The following is a 22287-nucleotide window of genomic DNA, read 5'->3' as shown; positions in this document are numbered from 1 at the left end:
ATTACGTGGAAATTTATAGCATCCAAATAATCTAAAGAATCTATTCGGCCCAGGAATGTATCACGAAGTCGTTAGGCTAATGAAGGCTCTCGTTGACCTCACTACAAAAGGGTGATCCAAAATTCAGCGTGCCAGCAACAATTGATAATTTTAATACTAATTAGTTTATTTACTAATGCCTTTTGGTCATTGAAGGGATTGTCTGTTAAGTGATAGCTACGAAGAGTGTAACTTTATATGCCAATTAAAACATTGTTCATGAAGAAATATTGTTTGAATACTCATAAGATGTAATATGCAACTTTGAATGAATTCACTCGAAACACAACACGTCAACCACACAGCCTTAAAAAATATATAGAATCTGCGACGCCTTGGACAATGGCCCCCTTTTTTAATCAGAGCAGAAGGGACATTGTCCGAAACGTCGCCGATTATATATATTTTTTCTTTCAGGAAGTTGTCGATGGCAGTTGTGCCGTTTTTGTTGTGTTTGTGGCACTACTGCCATCGCAGCAGCAGCAGCATCACCACCAAATAATGTCTCCAAATCACGTATAATCTTTCTGGTATATGTATTATGAAGGAGGCCCATTGCCCGAAACGTCGCCTGTTTAACGTTTCCTTTTAAGGGCACACTGTGAATGACGAACGTGTTGATGATTGTGTGTTTGTTGTTTGCCACCAGCTATATTGCCGTGGCACAACCTGTCAACCCACACTGTTTACCCAAATTCTTGTACAGGGAAATTGAGTATTAAATAAGTTTAACCCGTAAAAACAAAGTTTTTCACTATAAATCCTTTATATGCGTGGCGGCTAGAGTCCTCTCGTCCTCTGGCTTGAGATGGCTGCCACCTATGGGTCAGATGATTGTCTGCCAGTATTAAGCAATTGGTAATTAAATATTTAATTTGTTTTCCCTAAACAGTGTAAAATTTTGGAAAAAAATTTTCACTAACATTAATTGTCTCGCACAACGAGTCTGTGTGCAAAATGTCAGCTCGATTGGATCACGGGAAGTGGGTTAAAAAACGACCGAAAGATTTGCACGGTCGTAAGCAAGCAAGCAAGCACGCAAGCACGCAAGCAAACTTAATATAAAGGATTTAAAAAGTGTCTATTTCGTTGTGTTTCTGCCCTGTGATGGGACTTTGTCGGATGAACTTTGAGATTCATCAGGGGCACGGGGTGGTCAATAAGGCAATGTTCGTCCCAGGAGATGACCAAGAAACGACTCCACGGCGACTCGCAGCGACATCGAAAACCCCTTTAGCAGACCACAAAGTATGAGAGGGACGCAATGCCCGATCCACACAATGCGAATTGTGACATCGTCTGGCTTAGACCACCTGAACGTAGCCATTGCAGTTGTTGCTCTGCGCATATTACGCACAAACGCAATCAGACGTACGAAGCAAATAAGGACAAGATTGACTGATTGTTTAAAGACTGACTAATTGATTGTTAAACTGATTGATTGTTAAACTGATTGATTGAAGCCCTTAAAGAGGGGATAAGTCCCCCCCCCCGCCTCGGGGTTACCCAACCCAACCCAAGATTCATATTCTTAGGTTTTTTCGGTAAAGTCACGTAGGTAAAAAATAAAAATTAATAAAAGTTAAATAAAAAAAATCGGTGATTTTTATTTTTCTTTTATTATTTTTTTTATTTTTTACCTACGTGATTTTTATTTCATTTTTATTTTACTTTTATTAATTTTTATTTTTTACCTACGTGACTTTACCGAAAAAACCTAAGAATATGAATCCTTGCAGTCACTAAAGCTTCAAATCGAGAACCAACCCAAGATGGGCGCCGGAAAGGCGTCAGATTTTAAAAAGGCGGGGCCTCGAGAGGGGGCGTGGCCTCGAGGGAGGGCGTGGCCTCGAGGGAAGGCGTGGCCTCGAGAGGGGGCGTGGCCTCGAGGGAAGGCGTGGCCTCGAGAGGGTGTGGCTTCGAGGGAAGGCGTGGCCTCAGGAGGGGGCGGGCCCTTAAGAGGGGCGTGTCTTCGACGGGGAGTGGTGGCTTCCATTTACGGTGGCAAAACGAAGGCGAGAAGGTGTCGAACTCTTGAGGCGGGAAAACGAATTTCAAACGTAATATATTTTCTCGTAAATTTCGACGGATTTTAACTTGGTCTGCGTGGTTACACGGTAGGCATCACGTGGCGATGTTTTTTTTCTGTTTCTGCTCGCGGTTTTCGTATTTTGTGCGGTGGCGCGCTTTTGCTGTTGCCACCAGCGATGTGACCGTGGCGTACCTGATAACCCACACTGTTTACCCGCATTATTGTACAGGGAAATTGAGTAGACATGTGTTCGTGTTTCTCCCTTGTTACGGGACTTTGTAGGATAAACGTTGAGATGTATAAGGGGCACGGGGTTGACCAATGAGGTCTGAATTGGTCTGTGATGAGATACTGACTCGGGGTTGACGGCTATGACGAGTGGGTACAGCTTACGGCTGGGTTCGTCCCGGGGCTGATCGAGAAGCGACTCGCAGCGCCATCGAAAACCCCCTTTAGCAGACCACAAAGTACGAGGGACGTGCAATGTTCGATCCACACAATGCGAATTGTGACATCGTCACGGCGAGACACCGTTGTAGTTGTTTACTCTGCGCATATCAGATGTACGAAATAAATGAGAAGATTGGCTGATCTCAGATTAATTGATCGATTTTTAAACTGATAGATTTTTGAACTGATATATTATTTTTACCTGATTGATTGCTTTTTTTAACTGATTGTTTTACTTGATTGTTTGAAACCGTTGCCGCCAGAATGGCGTCGGTTGGAAAAAAATGCGGGAACTGCGCGAGGAGGAGGGGAGGGGCCGACCTACCCAATATGGCGTCGGTTAAAAAGTGCGGGAACTGCGCGAGGGGGGCGGGGGCTGCCCTACCAAATATGGCGTCGGTTAAAAAGTGCGGGAACTGCGGGGGCGGGGGGGCTGCCATACCCAATATGGCGTCGGTTAAAAAGTGCGGGAACTGCGCGAGGGGGGCGGGGGCTGCCCTACCCAATATGGCGTCGGTTAAAAAGTGCGGGAACTGGGCGAGAGGGGAAAGGGGCTCTCCTTACCCAATATGGCCGCCGGAATGGCGTCGGGTTAAAAAAAAACGGCTATTTCCCCCTCGGGGCTACCCTACCCAATATGGCCGCCAAAATGGCGTCGGGTTAAAAAATTTGCGGGAACTGCGCGAGAAAGGGGCGGGGGGCGCTGCCATTGACGGAGGGGAAAACGAATGCGGAGGTGGTGAAACATTTCAAATCGTAATATTTTTTGTTTTTATTGCGGCTACCGACATACTTCGTTTGCGCGGTTACACGACAGGCACGCGAGACGATGTTTTAAATTTCCTTCTGACCGCGGTTTTTGCATCTTGCGCGGCGTTCGCGGCGGCGTCGTCGCTTGCCGCGCTTTTGTTTTTGTCGCCTCGGCCGCCATTTTATCGAGAGCGGCTCTGTGGAAGCAGTCAACTTATTGGCAGCGGCTGTTCTTTGTTGTTCGGTGAACGCGTGCGCGTAAGATGTGTCGACTTTTTTTTGCTCAACGCCTCGGGGATAACTTACTCTCGCCACTGTTGCGATTCGTTTATTTTTCCGATGTGCCGTGTTTGTTCAGTTGCGTCCTCTCGTGTCGCTTGTAACCGATTGGTTATCTGCGAGGGAACGTTAAGGGGGGGGGGGGTGGTGGGCTTGCTGCAGCTTTAAACTGTTTCATTGTATTTATTTTACATATTACAAATGCTGACAAATTATAATCGATAAATAACGACGCCTAACGTATTTCGGGACAATTTTGTAATTAAATGCTCGAGCAATTTACAACTTTTATTGCGCTACAGTTGAGGCCTGCTGCTATGATAAAAACCATTGCAATTATTATTTGCATGGCGTAATAAGTTACCTGAGTACGTTCAATGTTTTTAAATGTATATTTTTTTCATTAAAATACAGAATGCTTCACGTTTTTGGTTAATGAAATGTATTGGATATTACAAAAAAATCACATTACATTTACCTTAGTTTAATTCAAGTGTATACATTATAAAATTATATATTAGTAAAGTTTTTTTTTTTAAACTACATTGCATATTGAAACATTACATTAGCTATCGTACAGTATATTTGCTTGTAACAGTGCCATGACATTACTGGCCACTAGGGTGGTAACGATGTATCGATTATATCGCGTTTTTAGTTCACCATGTATGAAGAAAATAGACAATGTCACCATATTTGCATTACTGTATATTGAAATATATTTTTAATATACAACCCATCGGGCCCCACGGCCTTATGTGATTGCTTAAATTCAGCATTTCAGTCTAAAGCAAATCTGGACCGGTTTCAATATTCAGTGTCTCACCAGTACAGGCTTGATTGAATTGATGCGGGTGAACTGGCAAATGTTTATAAGCCAGGACTTTATGTTGAAGATATGGGTCCTGGTGTCGATATAACAAGCATGAGTGTCAAAAATATTATGGATGAGATTCAGAAATATAAAGTCAAATTAAAACTTTCGTGACTGCAGGAATTCATAGTCTTGGTTCTTTCGGTAAAGTCACGTAGATAGACTAAAAAATTAGAAATACATTGAAAATAAAAACAAAAACCACGACCTTTCGATCGCAACACAATTGGTCTTCAAGAGGCGGAGAGAAAAGAGGTTATTTTATTTTTTAAAGAGATTAGCAAACACGTAGTTTATTGGTAATATAGCGTTTTTGCATGGGGAAACGTTGGGAATTGTAAGTACTAGTTCAAGAATCTCCCAACAGATTTCAAAATGTGGCTTCTCGGCAGTGACACTGCCACGACCATCTTTTGATAGTGTTACAGGACGGATTCCTCAATTCTAAATACAGTTTATGATTCTAATCAACGAATTAGTCTAATTATATCAATAAAGTAGTCACATTAATTCTGAAAGCAAATTTGTTGGTGAGTATGTAAACATGTATACAAATGCATCCGCGTGAATTTGTACTCATGCCAACACGGTTATGTGTTTTCCCACAAGCTTGTATATTGATGCCTGGCTTCTGTGTGTGTGTGCGCGCGTGTGTGTGAACTACGAACAGGAACCGTATCATGTCCCTTGTCCAGGTGGCAACTCGCTCTCCGAGCAAGTCAACCGTACCTTCACAGGACCAGTCTCCATCTGCACGCAAAGGCGGGCGCATGCGTTCTAAGCTTCACGATGTAGATGTCTCTGCGAGGACAGAAGAAGCAACAGGTGCCACATTTAATTTATCCAGCTTATAAGTGTGGTGGGGGAGGGCAGAGGGTATTGCATAAAAAAAATCCACAGTACTTCTACGCATCCCTGCAATACACAGTAATCCGGAATTCGCCCAATTTCAGAAGATTAGCAGGATAAGCCTGGATAGTGTTTAGGTGGGGGATCACCATGCATATAACACCTCGTTATAGGCTTCTGCATAAGGCTACCATGAAGGCAGTGCGGAAAACATTGCAGAACACCATCCGCTATTATGTCTGTGCTCCCCTCCACCAACTCGCACTGACTGAGATGAAGTTCATTCAAGGTTGTCCATTGTGTCCGATGATGACCTTCCTCCTCTGCCTCTATTTATGGGATTTTGTATGACTGTAAAGTCCAATACTCGACCCACAGTGTCTGCTGCGGATAGAGCAGGTGAAGTCGCTGATTGCACACAGTGTTGGTGTACGGTGTTTTTTTCTGCAATATTTTGCTGTCTTTTCTTGGATTTTCTGTTTGCACTTAGTCACATACAGTATTCACTTTAAGATGTTTTTTGTTCATGTTTTTGTTTGTTGCGGTTGCACCCGATTCAAGAGCCGAACGGCTCACAGGGCTATACCTAATAAATGAACTTGAAGGTATGAGTCTGGCTTCATGACTCTTAAGAAGCTTCCTTTTCCTTAGCTCACTTCAGTCCTCTGAGCTTCGACACTTCTTGCTGGAAGAGCTGGCACCAGATGCAGCGTTCTGCGTCAGTCCTTCAGCTGGGTAGGGTTCAGGCAGCCTTCAGTTGGTCCTTGTTAGTGCCTTTTTTGGCCCCCTTTAGAGTGGTGGTCTAAGTCCAGCTGGCAATACAGGACCTTACATGGAAGACGTTCCTTTTGCATCCTGATGACGTGACCGAGAGAGTGAAAAGTGGATCGTTATTTGTCTGGAACCTCCCCTCCAGACCTGTTTGCCAAAGGAGACTCTACCAGGAGTACAAGACTTGAGGCGGCATAGCTCTGAGGGTTATTTGAACACAAACCCCACCACCACGATATGGTTACAATCCTGGGGTGGGGAAGTACAGGTATTGTCAAATAACCGCCAAGACCAACGCAGCACAGAGAGTGAATTGACAAAAGGGCTATATATGTACAAGTGTGTATCCTTTATAGTGCAGTCATCTTGATTTCAGAATGTTGAGACTTCAGTCAACGATTTTAGACGATCACCATAGCTACCACCGATGTCTCAAATGCATCTTCCTTGCACAGCCTGGAAACTATATTGAGGGGTCAAATGAAGGTAATATCAAATTAATTTTAAAAAATTGCACTATCGTTTTTGAAAAGACTACATGCCCTGTTACACTTGAAAATGTGCCTTAAGCTTAAGATTTGATCCCATTATTTTAGTGGTGCTGGTACATTGTGCTGACATCTAGAGCAGCCATTTAAATCAAATCCTTGGCTAGATTATTGCACAGTTAAGGTGTACATTTTATTTACTATTTGCTATGTTTCAGTTGTTAGTGAAAATAAGGGAATTGTCAAATTAACACTACAATTGAAGATGACAAATGGTACCAGCACAATGGCAATACATTACCTTACATTCTCTTTTATCCATGCAATTGCTACTGACCAGATGTTACATAAAGTAAGCACTGTGATGAGGCTATAATGTATTTTTATCTCTCCAGAAAATATGGAGACACCAGCTATTGTAACCAAGAAGAAAGGGCGACCAAGGAAGGATCGGTCTCTGTCCCCGCAGCCTAAGGTGAGGCCCAGGGTCTTTGAGCCTCCAGCCCCAAAGGACACATTTTCTTCAGGAAGAAGGAGCAGCAGCTGTTTTGGCCAGCAGCTTCCAGTGTGTTGCAATGGGCTGTCATTTGGTTTAACAAAGTAAGTTTAATCTTTGGGTTGATGAAAAGGTAATAGAATTCCACCGGTCACTACCACCTATCGACAAAAACAGTGTTGCATGCTCGGGCGTGCATGTATGTGTGGGAATACAGGTATCCAGGGTGGTGAACGCAATGGCGCACGTGTGCACCCAGTGCAGCGCCACCTTCGCCGACAAGGATCAACTGAAAGAGCACTTGGAGAGCCACGCAGACGAGAGGTTGGTCATGTCCCCCACAGACGTCTATACCTCTCATAGTACTAGAGGCCTACATTCTGTCTGGGTTACACTGGTGTTAACCTTATATATTGAGTTTTTTTTTACTTTTTATATGATATCCTGATATTTAATAGTGTTCTGTAACTATAGTTTTGTTTACATGAACATCTTAACAAAAGCAGAATACTGGGTCTTGACTTAAAGCTTTCGTGACTGCCGATCGTTGCCGATCATTGCTACAACTCTGTGGGCTCTCTTGAAATTGTCTTTTCCGAGACCAAGGTGCTCTGCAAACCTCCTGGCTACCATCAAAGGTTTGTACACGAAGCCATGCAAATATACAAACACAGACATAATTTCAACCGTGATGATGGTTACAAACTGAATAATCATTGGAAATATGTGATTAACCATGCAAAAAAGATTTAACTACACTTATTTGGACCATCTTATTTGACAGACAACTATTACAGGTTATTGATAGACAGCCAGTTTTGTTTTACCAGGTTTAGTTTTTTCTTTTTTTCACACTTTTGTTATGTAGGCTAGTCGTAGTCACAAACCGCACCTCTCCATAACAAAGGCTCAGTCTTTTGTTATGCAGTCTATTCTTAGTCTTAAGCCTCACCTTACCATATTAATAAAAAGTGTGCTGTACTTGGCCCTTCCCCTCTTCAACCATTATATATACGGAGTGGTAGCTCTTGTAATCTCTCATTTACTTGATACAGCTATCGTGGCTGTGACGGTTCCACCTGAAGACGGAAGCTTATTTTGCCTCCTAAACGTCGTGATTTTTATTTTATTTTACTTTTATTAATTAAAATTTTTACCTACGTGACTTTACCGAAAAAACCTACGAATATGAATCCTTGCAGTCACGAAAGCTTCAAATCTAGAATTTTAACACCTGTTTTGTTGCCAGAACAAAGGGGAAAACCCCTATTATCATATTTTGGTACTGGCAAAGGAGGTCCCATGATATCCTTTCTAAGTTGACGTGTTTCAATTTGCGCTAGTAAATAACTACTAATGGAATATTCTGCATTTTATTAGCATGTCTTTACCTATAACTTGATAAGATATTCTAAAAACAAGAAGGTATTGTTATTCTGTGTGTACCTTGAGAAGATTATGGCCGATGCAATTGCTCTTCTCTACCCTTCTGTAGTGAGCAGGCCCCCACCCTGGGATTGCTGAAGAAAGAGCCCAACAGGAATGGTGGGAGTCCGACGAAGGGCTGCAGGGGCCGGTCTAAGGGTCGCAAAGGCGCCATCCGCAAGCCAGCCAGCTTTCTCTCCCTCAAGGAAACCATGGCACACGACACATTGGGTACTGTCGCCGACGGTTAGGCTGCACTTTCAATTGGGCCAGCATTAGAAATTACGTAATTAATAAAGCCGCATAGCAATGTTGCCCCCTACTATGAAAATACAGCAGACCACAATCATCTATAACACATTGCACCTTCATGATAGCCTTGTGCTTTAAGAATAGTGTGAATACCAAATATGCTTATGCTTTGACCTGATCTGAGATTTCATTAATAAGGGGTAAGCCGGAACACTGAGCCCACACCGCTGAGATCCCAGATTGATCTTGCTTAAATGATCATGTATATGTGTACACATCCAACCCTTTTGGTTAAGGGTTTCCTCATGTCGTGCAGGTTATTCACCGTGCTGGTAAATACAGGTTGGTGAGAGTGAGGATCATCAATGTGGGAACATAACAGTACGGTGCTATAGTGTGCTGCCCACCACATATCGGCACAACCTATAACAACCCGAAACTGGATGTGTGGTGGTCATCTATTAAAGCACTACTCGGCAGAGGTGTGGACTCGAGTCATGTGACTTGGACTCGAGTCATGAATTTGATGACTTCAGACTCGACTTGGACTTGCATAACAATGACTTTGTCCCACCTCTGAGGTGTGGACTCGAGTCATGTGACTTGGACTCGAGTCAGACTCGAGTCATGAATTTGATGACTTCAGACTCGACTTGGACTTGCATAACAATGACTTTGTCCCACCTCTGCTACTCGGGCTCAATACTGCTTAGCTTCCAAGATCTGATGAGTCTGGATGCATTCCGGGTGATTTCACTCCTAATAATAGCTCCGAATATGAAATCGCATGTTTTTCTGGTGTGGTTCAATATACAATTAGTCTTACATTTTGAGCCTATATGTGAATATCTGAGTTATTTAATGTTGGTTTTCAATTGTCATTGTAGGTGATTCCAAAAATCTAGACTCGGCAAAATCCTCTGGAAGTGATACAGATGACAGCAATCTCCCTCTGCCGAGTGAGACTATAATACATTATCACCGTCGTCTTATCACCATACTGCATCAACGTTGCTTCCACGTATTGTCGTTTTGTACCGATACCATGTCACTTTGTATACACGTTATTATGTTGTTTGACTTGGTAAAAATGTATGGATCATTAAAGTAAGTGGGCTTGGGCAGGACAAGTCGCTAGACAATGACCGATAGCCAAGACTTAAAAATGGAGTGGCAGCTGAAACGGAAAATGCCTTAAGAGTAAGACCACCGAAGAGATGGGAGCAATGAAATCAGCCTCTATGCTACATTTTTGCATCACGAGACCATGAGGAATGGCCAATGACTTGGGGGGACGACGGCCTTCATGGCAATGTTGATGAAGAGTCACATCCCAAAATATTGTTACATGCAATGCAGTCTCATTGGTTATGCTGTCTCGTTGACTATTGTCTCATTCCCCATGTCATTATTTGCCGTTATTCATCGCCTTGTCTCGCATCCTTTCTCAATGCCCTCGCATCCCAGCGGCAGAAGACAGGAAGCGGCAGTCCTCGCATAGCTCAAGCGACGGTAAAGACAACGACGACTTGTACCGTACCCGTGGCAAGAGGAGCAAGGTGAAGGAGGCCACCCAGCAGCGCAAGAACCTCAAGACCCCCGAAACATACACACCTGGTGAGACTACACACATCTTCCCTGAACAACATTGGCTCTTCCTGTCTTTACTGCATGGTTGGGGAACCTTTTCCTTGCTGGGGACTGGTAGAATATTTACTTACCTTTGGCCAGCCACATTATTTGACACTACTTTTGATCACGCTGGGACTGTATGCATTGACTATGTGCTCAGGACTACTTGAAAGGCAACAAGGAGACTGACCATGTGAAATTCGCAACACTGTTTCCAGGGAGAATATATTCCCTTGTGTTTCCTCATTAATGCAGTTAATATGCTGATAGTAAAGGATAATTATAGTTTTTTGGCGTAGGCCGCATGTTGCCATGGGGCGTGCAAAATGAGGTTGCAGGCCATAGGTTCCCCACTTCCTACTATGTGTGACTTGTCCCCAAAGGTAGTAATGTCACGATTCATAAATGCGCTCACAAATACATGCATGAAATTGTCTGTGTAAGAGTTTAAGATGGCTTAAAATTGTAGAGAAAAGACAATGCAAATAAGAATTGATTCTCGAATTGCACCGTGACCTAGAAATGTCACATGTCGTCCACCTGACGGATTCTAGAGTGTATAGTGCTATTGACCCAGCGCCATCACCTCTTGTGGTGAGGAGTGCCTGCCTCAATAGGCGCTTGCAAATATATCTTTACCCAACAGTCTGATTTGGTAAAGTGCGAATCTCATGCCTATACATGGGTGTGTGTGCACATGCAGGGAGCCAAGAGGAGCTGTGGAGTGTAGAGATTGCTGAGACTGGTCAGGTGTCGTGCCCCAACTGCCACGCTACCATACGCAAGACAGTGGAGGGAATCAAGAAACATCTGCAGGAGTGCACAGAGGTGATGGATACCAGCATGAGTGGCACTACCTGCAGCCGTATGTTGTTCTTAATCATATAGCATCCAACATTAAGTCACAACCATTCCGTTTAAACCTAGTATAATTAAACCTTACAAATGGCATGTATTTATTCTCAATGCTGTCTTTAACCATGGCCTTTACGTTAACTCATTAGACTTAACCAAATTTCTCCTGCATTTTATGGCCATTTAGCTTTTGCAGGAAATCTTAACTGTAGTGTTTTCCCAAGCTATATTTCTCATGCTCACTGTTACCTAGATAGCCTTTGTGTACAATAACCCTTTCCCTGACCTTGGCTCTTTATCATTCACATTAACTATGGTACTCGTGATAGTCCTAATACAAGTCGCATATTAAGTGGCAAACCCTTTGAAAAACCTCTTTACTCTGGGCGAAATGACGTGGTCATGCATGTTAGTGCACGAGTAACAAGGAAATGCTGTGCCACCATCAGGAGGGGCTCAAGTGCGAGCACTGCTCCAAGGAATTCAAGTCCTTGGCAGGAATCAAGTACCACCTGTTGGCTGAGCACAACCAGTGGGTGCGTACGAGGGTTCCTTTTTCCCTGCACTTCTACCACTACCCTCACCTCCCCTATTTCCCGCGTGTGAAGTGAAGTGTTGGGATCATTTGAATTAGCATTTGCCACACCACTGTTTCACTTACGTAGTCTTTTTATGACAGTTTATTGCATTTCACCTTGTTGCTGTCACCACTTCTGTCTGCTTTTATGAACTGCTTTGTATTTTGTTTTACTTTTTAATCACTTAGCTCAGACTTGACCAAGGACCTACTAGCCTTGTCCCGTGACATACCTCAGCATTCTTAGATGTCCATCGCCTAGGTTCTTAACCCAGGTTCTCATTGGCATTGGCTGTGTGCTCTCAGCTAGTGCTGAAATCAACAGAGCTTAAAAAAGTGTACGCTTGGCATCGAGCCTCCAACATTTTGGAATCTCACCGTAATTCATACCCAGTATAATGCATTTATGACGATGATGATGCCATCTCATCTAACTGTGATCTTTGAATCGGCTCCATTAGAAAATGCTGTGCAAATTGTACGTTTATTTTTGTATTCAATTGAAGCAAAAATGGGTAGATGTGTTATTTCAGGAGTTAATAGTTGCAGCTTTACTTTGTCAACTATATGGACCGGGTTTACTCTGAAGGAGCTCTCTCAACATGTTGTCCCAGCTGAGGGTAAATCCTGGGGAGGTGCCGGACGAGGAGACTGACAGGGAACGACTGAGGCAGGTGATCAAGCGCATCGGCAAGATCAAGTGTCCAAAGCAGGTGAGAATTTTTGCAGTATGCAGTTCATGTAAAATGGTTTGCACGACATACTAAACTTTTTATTTTACCAGGTAAGGCCCACTGAGCTATATAGCTCTTTTTCAGAAGCAAAATGGCCACATGATAGCTCCACAAAGTGGCTTTTCATCACGCCAACTTTATAGTAACCAAACACTAAACGCATTTTTCTAAATGTGCAGTAAAAAAACAGAGGACCCAGAGAAAAATCCACGCGACTACGGGGAGAAACATGCAAGCTCCAGATATACAGGCATCGTCAGGGTCGGGATCGAACCCACAACCTCCCGTATTCCAAGCGAGGTAGTTAACATCTCGCCACCACCTGTTAAAGCAGGAGTAGGAAATCTATGACCCACAGGCTGTATTCATTTTGGCTGCCCTGTGACCACATGTGTACCACTTCAAAACATCCAAATAACGTTATTTGTTACTGCAAGCATCTTCGCCGCACTAGTTGGGTATTAGAGAGGAATATTTTCTATCTGGAATTACTGTGTTTCTAGTTTTAGCCCACTCTGTCACCTGTAAATGTTATCTATCATAATTGTTCTACCTATTATTGGATAACACTAAGTTGTGCATTATTATTGTGTGGTTGCCCGCCAAAGGTATTTAAAAATCCTTATCAGCCCTTGGTAAACAAACGGTTCTGTACCCCTGTGTTCAATTGTGCATACTCAGAGAGTTACCTGCTCTTCTTCACATTCGCGTGTGTGTGCTGCGCAGGGCTGTACGGCATCATTTTTGAGCCTCATGGGGTATCAGTACCATGCAAAGCGCTGCGGCAAGGACACGGTGGAGCTGGCAGCTATGAATTACAAGTGCATGCACTGCAGCCGAGAGTACCATTCCAAAGCGGGATACGACTACCACATCAACGCCAAACACAGCCCGGTCAGCACCACCTACACACACAGCCTGCGTGGTAGAGACACTGGAAATAACTTGAATGAGTTGGCCAAAGTAAACGACGATCAACCAGGTCTCCTTTGTAAAACATAATGATGTTCCCACAACCACTAAAAAAAAAAAATTGGGTTCGGGTTTAGCTTCCCACACACGGCAGGCTTTCCATGCCAAGCAATCTTTAGCTAGGCTTGTGGCCCACTTCTATAGGGCTGAGTAGCTCACATTTTAAATGGAGCTACACACTTTCTTGTGGACCACCTTCAGAAACGGATGTGACATCACTGAGTTAAGCATGCATTAAACATTTTTTTAACGATATATAATTGCTTTCCTATGGTCATGAATGAGAGGGCAGGGTTTGAACCTATAAAGCCTCAGAGCTGTGAAACACAAGCAATGTATTATGCTAGAAAGTACCAACATTTGCCTGGCACACCTCAGAAATGCAGCAATAAGAATATAACAATATTGATGGGCTCCAACCTGGATGTTCAGTAAATGTTACTTCACTGCTTCTCATAGGCTGCCAACAAAGGAGGTATGGGGGGCGAAAACGACATGCGGGGCAGTGATGATGGCAATGAGGACAATGGTGATGGGATGCGGGCGGAGGGCAATCGTTTGCCCCGCAAGTCAGCAATGCGGGCGGTGCGCCAGATACATGAGCTGGTGGTGAGCGAGCTGGCACGCGATTGGCCCCTGCGCAAGATCAAGGACGACCTGATCCCACACAGCAACCAGGCATGCACACCCACTTGCTTACTGCATCTCCTGTTGCCCTGTTCACTTTTGTATTCCCCGTTCACTCCCTTCCACTCGCTAACGTAGTCATTCGCTCGCGCATCTCTGCCCATTCTTTTTATTTCACTCGGCTTTCAGGCTGGTTGTAATAGGTTGTGTATGTGCCTATGTGTGCATGTGCTTCGTGTGCAGCTAAGGTACACGAAGCCAGGCCTGCCAAACTTCATACCGAAAATTCTGGAAAAGTGGCGTCGGGATGTGAAGAAGAAGGGCGAGGTCATATGTCCCAACCAGGTGAATAAAGCATCTTGGAAATTACCTTGCATGACACAAGTGTCTCTCATTAAGTGATAACTTGTGTCAGGGAAACTGAGTAAATCATGGATCCATATCTAAACCTAGAGCTGGCTCATTACTTTGACACAGGCATAAGTATGAGCTGCTTGACAATGCATTTGTTTTGTTTTGGTCAGGGTTGCTCATCAACATACACAAGTGTGTCTGGGCTGAGAGGACATTTGAGCGGCTGTGAGAAGGTTAGTTGGTATCAATATTGAACTGTGCCTCATTTTTTTGCACCAATTTGAATTATAATTGTCACACTCTTACATATGGAATTCATACACTTAGCACCTCTTACTGTGAATGTGTGCACAGCAGGCAAATGCACACATACACAACAGAAGAGAGATGGTGCAAACAGTGATAGTGCACCTTAAACTCTTCCTCTGTCTTCTTCAGGGAGAGCACTTCACTGGCCAATACCAGTGCCTCATCTGTCAGAAGGAGCTGGCCTCGGAGAGTGGGGTCAAGTACCACATCACCAGCAAGCACAACGTCGTACGTTGCCCTGCACACCCACATGGCCTGCCCATTCCACCGGTCTCTCACGCCTGTAGAGCAGGGTTCTCCCAACCACAGCCCACAGGCCAAATTCACCCTGCCAGCTCGTTTCATTTGGCCCGTGGTGTCACTCAAACTTTCTACTTTAAGCAGCTCTCTGGTTGCCATTGTGTTACCAATCTTGTCCATCGTCTTATCATTACTTCTATCAATGTCTTGCCTAAGCCCACTTTTGTTAACAATCAACAGTGTCTCTGATCTTTTAATTTGTTTGCCAAAGGCATGCGTTTCCTTTTCTGTCTCCGTATAATTCTCAGCATGGATCTCCATGCTTCTTTGTATGCTGTATATCTTTTGTTCATTGATCTTTGTTAGTCTGTTTCTGATCCATATGTCGTGGCGGGTAATGTGCACCGATTGAAAACGTTAATCATTAGCCACATTGTTGCTATTCATTATCAAATTGAATTTCTCAAAACCACTCAATCTGGGTCTCACTCCACTCTTCATTCTTCATGATGGTTTTACATTGTTAGCTAAAGGAAAATGCAGTTAATGATTATATAACTAGAATGCTATAATGACGTGGCTGTTTGTAACTTTTAGCATTAAATAAGCTACAAACCTGTGTCGGACAGCCCTGGACACACAGCCTTGGTAAGTATCTACAAGAGAGCCTTTATTTGGGTTGTTTAACTTTAAGTAGATTCTGGGGTCCATATTGTGGGCATTCTTATTGCCCAGTAGTAACAGAAATTAGGGATCTTCTCACTCGTCCAACTGCCATGCCCCCACATCCTACTGTGTCTACACAGAACTGGTTCCTGGAGCCGGGCAGCAGCTCTGGGGGAGACTTGGGCACCAAGAGTAAGAAGAAGAGGGGGCCTGGGCGGCAGCGCAAAGTCATGCTAGATGCTAGTGCCACTGCCACACGAACCGGGTTACCCAAGCAAGGCCGGGGACGCCCCAAGGGTGGCTCCCTGGCCAAGCAAGGACGTGGGCGTCCACGACGCTCTGTCGATCCGGCTGGTAACAGTCCCACCACCACCAGCCCGGTAAAGCGAGGTCGAGGGAGACCCAAGTGCATTCCCAACAATGCGGAATCTGCAGCAGAAGAACACATTAGTGGTGGCACCAAAGGGGAGGCGGTGAAAAGCAATAAGGGTCGCGGCAGGCCCACTGCAGGGAAGTTTGGAATGGAAGGAGGACCAAGAGAAGATGTAGTTGTCGAGGAGGAGGCGACTCTGGGAGAGGGTGTGGCCATGATGGATGAAGCTGCTATGGTGATGCTCGGAGGGTCTGGGGACGAAATAGCGGTCAGCACAGGTTTTGAGAGAGGAATTGGCGACAGAAAGGTGCGGGATAAGAATGAAAACATAGGGATGGCAATTGTGCAGCTGACACGGGTAGATGACGAAGAGATGGAGGAGGAGGTGCATTTGGAAGTAGATGGCATCACGGGGATTGAGTGGCATAATCCATAAACGCTAAAAGGATGATAACATACCATTGACCATATTGCAGTGATTTTTGTCACCAGTCTCATCCCACATGGTATTTCCACTCCATTTTGGATCAGATGTTGACAAATGCTCCAGCTTGTAATGGAGTAGCACAGCTACAATAAATGTGGCTGCAACCTAGAATCAGTCAATTAAAGTTGTAAATGCACAATATTTTTGACAAGTATTTTGAAACAAGAAAACTTAAGGCTGCAACATTTTAATACTATTTAAATGGTCAATTGTTGAGATTTATAATGAAGTTTTTTTGTGTTAGATCGTGTAAGTATAAATGTGTTGTAACTCTCCACCACCCGACACAGCCAGTAAGGTTTGTCACATAAACAACATGCCAGTTAGTTACTACTTCAGCCCACCCGTGTGTTGGAGAGTAAATCCACAACATTTACAATTTGAGTACGACATTTAGCTGGTAATTACAGCCAGCATAATTTGGCAATTTTCCAGAATAGGGAAGCAATCCACCTGCTTTCCAGTCTCAATCGGCCGATCATGCTGGAAGTAATTACCAGGGAAACTCTATGTAATTTGCATTTACTTTGCATGGATTGATTTACCTGGTCATGTGGCAAAATGCACTAAACGTCGTAAAATATTGTCAGTATAACTTGCTTATTTGAATAAATAAGTGATTGGAATATTTGTTGCAGCCTTAAACTGAAGTCAATGCTAAGTAACTCTAGCATAACTTCTTAAAAGCATGAAATTGCCCTTTTAGCGACCTATCCCAAGCTCCCTCGGTATGGTTGTGTAACCCACATGTCCATTCGTGATTCTTATAATCATTTAAAAGATATGCGTTATCCTGGGTATGTATATTTCGAATTGCTGCCTTGGCCATATAGAAGCAAGTCTACAGATCTGATGTGCTTTGCAAAACACTGCACGATAAATTTAATATGAATAAATTAGAACCATGATCTGAATACACTATTTGTAAATGACAATACAGGGTTTGCTTCATAGGTGATTATAGTAAAATAACGCACTGCAGAAACTGAAATTGAACCATTTACATGCAAACTTGCAGTGGCACGCATGCTAACCACTAGGCCACCAAGTATATTGTGTGCAGTGCATTCAGCCATGTCGCATTTGGAATGCGACATTTGGCAATGATGGTTAACAGCATGAAAATTGTATCTTTTAGAATGTTTTATGAAAGCGTTTAAAAATACTTAGGAAGTGGTACAGTTAAGAATGTTTTTTTAACAGCTTACCATGTAAATGAGAGAAAATAACATGACATTTTTTTCTGTTTATTACCTTAAGTGCACAAGCTCCATTTGCTAGTGGTGGTTAGATTATAGATTTGCATAAATATGATTTTAATTTTTTCTTATATTTACAGGACAAGTCACATTTAAAGCTACAATCATTTTGGGAGTTACTTGAGGCCAGAAGTAGCTTATAAAATGTTACTGTGTTGATGTATTATATAACAGGTTTGCTTTTTCTATAATTAATGTCTAATGTCTCGCATCTACAAACGATACAACTATCTTCATGTGGAACATCTTTATGTTTTGAGATATCAGACTTATCTCCACATTGTCATTAGCAGTGCCACATTATTCGGATAGTGCTTACATAAATCTCTACTGGATTACCATTATTTTTCAAGACCTCGCTGGTAAAAAATATTGATTTGAAGTATTATATGCTGATTTCAAGTTGTTTTAATCTGTCTTTGCTTAATTAGTACTAATAGCTTGGCTTTTTTGAGAATCTAGAAATATTATTTTGGTCATGATCAATATTGTGGGCTGAGAAACTTCTCATAAGCGCTTTGGCTTTCGAGAACAAATGTCTTAAAATGTTGATAATAGGTGTGAAGATGTTAAAACACCAAACTGAAACCTTTTACAAGGAACCATGTCTGCATTAACCACAATGCTTGTGGTCAGAATGCAAAAAAAACATACTCTGATAATATATGCATTGTCCTTGAAACTGATTGGTCCATTGTCTTTGGGCTGTACGCCTTTTGGCGTCCTCTGATCTAACACCGTTTGAGACGAGGCTCAAAATAAAGCTGTCTGGTGTGGACCAATTAGTTTCAAGGACAATATATATTATCAGTGTTTTTTGTTTGCATTCTGACCACAAGCACTGGTTAATGCAGACATGATTCCTTGTAAAAGGTTTCAGTTTGGTGTTTTAACATCTTAGCACCTGTTTTGTTGCCAGAAAAAAGGGAAAAACCCTATTATATTTTGGTACTGGCAAAGGAGGTCCCATGATTCAAAAATGTTGCACTGTCTCTTATCTTAATTGTATTCCTAAGCCCACTTAGCTTTATTTCTTAAGCGTTCATAACTTTAATATTGAGCGCTGCAATGATTAAAATTTCCCACATTATCTGATTTGTGTGTTACCCAAATGTCACTTCACGAATATATGTTTTAAAAGGCGTCACAGTATTTTATAAAAAAAAACCCATATTTTGGTTCTAGATTTGAAGCTTTGAAGACCATACTTTGGTCACTGCGACAGTGATCTAAGTATCTAGTTTGACACGTTAACCATGAGGCAGATATTTAATTGAAAATTTTAAATTTTTTTTGGCGGCTTCCTGAATTATTGCTGCTGTTACAAATACGTCTATCCGTTATTTTACCAATTTTGGTAGGACACGTTTCAAGATTTTTTTCGATAAGTCATTACAATAGTGATTCGGAATTATTGGGGGTAACTGGCTGATGGTTAAGTGTTATTACAGCTGGCTGCTCATTGAACATCCCTTAAATGATTATAGGAAAACCTCGCCGAACACGGTTTTATCCAACCCGTGTTTCGGCTATGCAGTTTACTTAATGAGGTCTGTGTTTCGGAGTTATATTTCGGCTATACGTGGTTTGACTGTTAAGATTGTTGCTAAGATGTAGTATAGGCTTGCAAGAGATGAGAGTGCTGCATCTGTTGGAAGATCCTCTGGTGTAAAGAAATTTAAACAAATGTGTGATAATGTAACCGTACTCACGCAAAACGCAAATGTTCACACATAGCCACATGCATCTAGCCGTCCACTCGAGGATGTCAGTCATACAGACACCTAGATGGCGAATCATTAATATTCAAGTGACAGTACGAGGGGCGAGCGTTGGGCGTGAGTGCCGCGGTGTGGTAAGAGTAATGGAGACGAGGGTTTTGTGTTGCGGTAAAATCGAAAGAATGCACACGCAAGAAATGGAGAGCGACAGATAACAATAACAGGCAGAAATGTAGAATTTTTTAAACAAAGAGGGAGGGGGTGATAATTTTGGACCCAGGAACGCAACTCTGTTTCCCATAATATATTGTATTTGTCGAACCCGGTTTTGCCCCATCACTGCGGTTTTTATTAACGTAACCCCCGCGCCCGACGATTTTTTCCTGTTCCTATTGATCAGGATGACCTGAAGAAGCATTCATTAGTCATTCATTAATGAGTTGGCAGGTAATGTGTTGTGAAATGTATCGTGGGTGCTCCCACTTTATTCAAAACGTTTTTGCCAGCGTGGAAGAAATAGAGCAAAATACTCTTCGAGTGGCATTTTAGAGCTCCCTTTAGTGGAGGCCCTTCCACCATCGTTGGAGTGAGCAATTAATCACAGAGCTGCACCTTGACAGTTATATTGCTCCCTTAAGTGGTCTTAACGAATAATCGCTTCGTGTTATTTTACCAATAGGTCATATGAAGTAATTCATTTGTCCAGTGACTAGAGCCTGTTCACGGTGATGTAAACAACTCACTTGTGTTGCCTGCTTAGAATTGTTTCGCTAGTTTTAACGTCGGGGAGATGAGTTGTCATGTTGGGGTGAATCAGAGCGCCGTAGATCCCATCAAAGGTATCGGATCGTCACTTTGGTTGTTGACCTTGTGAGTGAGTTATCTGCAACTCGCTGAAGTTAAACTTCGAGTTAATTCAATAAAACATGATACAGAAACTGCTTGTCTCCGAGTGGCATTTATATTCACAATAATGTTCATACCTGTAAACCCATACTGTTTACACGCAACGAAAATGAGTTTTGAGGTCCATACGGCGTACAGCTGTTTTAATACGGGCAAAAAAAATGTTTCTCGTGATGGGACTGGAGGATGAACGTTCAGATTTATAAAGGCACGGGGTGACCAATATGGTCTGAATTTGTCTAATACAGTAAGCACTGTTAAGGGGTTGACATGTACGCATCCTAATTCATTGTGTCCCAAGTTTAATTTGGTTGAACGCACCAAAATGCAAGCAGGTATTGACACACCAGGAGTTCTTCAAATGTAAATAAATCGGCGTCTCATACAAAACCTGTAGGGTACAAAGTTCATGTTATAAAACACTGCGGACAAGATGGTATGAACAATTGCCACAATAGTAAGTTAGGGTTGTAGAGTTAATATCATCGGGAACTTTGCAAGATTTATCAAACCAAAGGGTGTCTTTGTAGGTGGAGGTTGTGTCGGAATAGCTATTAAAAAATCTGAGTTGCAATTATGCCTCTGATCTGCAAAACAATTTGGCTCGGGAGGCATCAAAGAAGCCTGGTTTTCTTTTCCGCGCCAAAGCCTCCTTTAGTGGTACTATACAAAGCACACGTTTTGCGAGGGGGGAAACCCAATATATACCTCTACAGTAAGATGCCTGTCTCTCCATACGGTTTACCCGTATTCTTGCACAGGGAAATTGAGTTTTCAGGTTTATACTGGTAGGAACGAAGTGGACCAGACCACCAATAGATTAATGTGTCCGTCCGTGGGAGGGGTGGTGTTGAGGGTGGTGTTGGAAATGAAAGACTACGAGTCTTTAAATCTCACAGCGTTTCTTGTCAAAACAAACACTTTTAATTAACGTTACACTAGAATACAGTAATTTTTTCTTTAACTACTCTATACCCGGTCGATATCTCTGTACCGGTACTAAGTATTATTCCTACCAGCCCACCCCGCAGGGTCCTGTTACTGGTAGGAACGAAGTGGACCAGACCACCAATAGATTAATGTGTCCGTCCGTCCGACTGTCCATCCGTCCGTCCGTGTATCAACATCGCCCCCTACTGCAAACACTTGGCATGACCCTACAAAAACCTTTAGACTCAGTGACGCTATCCTGGTAGCAACATCGCCCCCTACTGCAAACACTTGGCATGACACGTGTAACATTCCCTTATTCCCTGAGATAGCTTTTAATTAAAACTTTGAAATTAAATAGAAAAAACTCACAGCGCCCTAAAGCATACAGCTAGGCCTAAAGCCTAGAACTAGGCCTGAAACTCTCCCTTCGTATCGTACCCCCGCGTTTGTGAAAGGGAGTTATGTTTAACAATGTTACATTCCCTCATGTTTTTAAATAGAAACATTTAAATTTAAAGCTTTTACATAAATCATTAAAACATTTAAATTAAAAATTAACTCGCAGCGCCCTAAAGCCTACAGCTAGGCCTAAAGCCTAGAACTAGGCCTCAATCTCTCCCTTCGTATCGTCCGATTTGGTGTAGCAACATCGCCCCCTACTGCAAACACTTGGCAGGACCCTACAAAAACCTTTTGACTCAGTGGGGCTTTCCTGGCTTAACAAGTGTAATAATAAACTTCGCTTCAAATTTACTTTACTGAAACGCAGCACGTTTTTTTAACACAGAGACAAGATACATTTAATCGCCTTATTTGTGCACGAAAAGCACGGCGCGAGGCCTAGTGCGGCAGGCTTCGCGAGGCCTAGTGCGGCAGGCTTTGCGAGGCCTACTGCGGAAAAGGCTTCGCGAGGCCTACTGCAGAGAAGGCATCGCGA

At 42.9% G+C, this 22287-nt stretch overlaps 1 protein-coding gene across 5 annotated transcripts; it reads left to right on the top strand.

Moving 5' to 3' along the window:
• The first annotated feature begins 1956 nt into the window (after window positions 1-1956).
• LOC133340904 (zinc finger protein 512-like) lies at window positions 1957-20449 on the top strand. 5 transcript variants are annotated; one of them, XM_061549384.1, is made up of 16 exons: window positions 1957-2099; window positions 5095-5249; window positions 6928-7007; window positions 7246-7352; window positions 8524-8684; window positions 9593-9664; window positions 10173-10322; window positions 11041-11165; window positions 11642-11728; window positions 12384-12482; window positions 13230-13397; window positions 13935-14153; window positions 14346-14447; window positions 14627-14689; window positions 14895-14993; window positions 15812-20449. In XM_061549384.1, the coding sequence occupies exons 2-16, from the start codon at window positions 5105-5107 to the stop codon at window positions 16478-16480; spliced, it is 2346 nt and encodes a 781-aa protein (XP_061405368.1). In that variant the 5' UTR covers window positions 1957-2099; window positions 5095-5104; the 3' UTR covers window positions 16481-20449. The 5 variants fall into 5 exon arrangements, with proteins under 5 accessions (XP_061405368.1, XP_061405369.1, XP_061405367.1 ...); XM_061549385.1 differs by having other exon boundaries at window positions 2004-2156; XM_061549383.1 differs by lacking the exon at window positions 1957-2099 and adding an exon at window positions 3153-3257.
• Window positions 20450-22287: the final 1838 nt, after the last annotated feature.

The sequence above is a fragment of the Lethenteron reissneri genome, chromosome 10 (assembly GCF_015708825.2).
Source record: "Lethenteron reissneri isolate LAM-NWPU_2019-01 chromosome 10, ASM1570882v1, whole genome shotgun sequence".
Taxonomy (NCBI): Eukaryota; Metazoa; Chordata; class Hyperoartia; order Petromyzontiformes; family Petromyzontidae; genus Lethenteron; species Lethenteron reissneri.
This window is presented reverse-complemented; position numbering and strand designations above follow the sequence as displayed.

Coding starts and splice junctions, on each gene's coding strand:
- LOC133340904 (XM_061549383.1), top strand. Junction 13,398..13,934: donor TCAACGCCAAACACAGCCCG/GTCAGCACCACC, acceptor TGCTTCTCATAG/GCTGCCAACAAAGGAGGTAT. Junction 14,154..14,345: donor TGATCCCACACAGCAACCAG/GCATGCACACCC, acceptor CTTCGTGTGCAG/CTAAGGTACACGAAGCCAGG.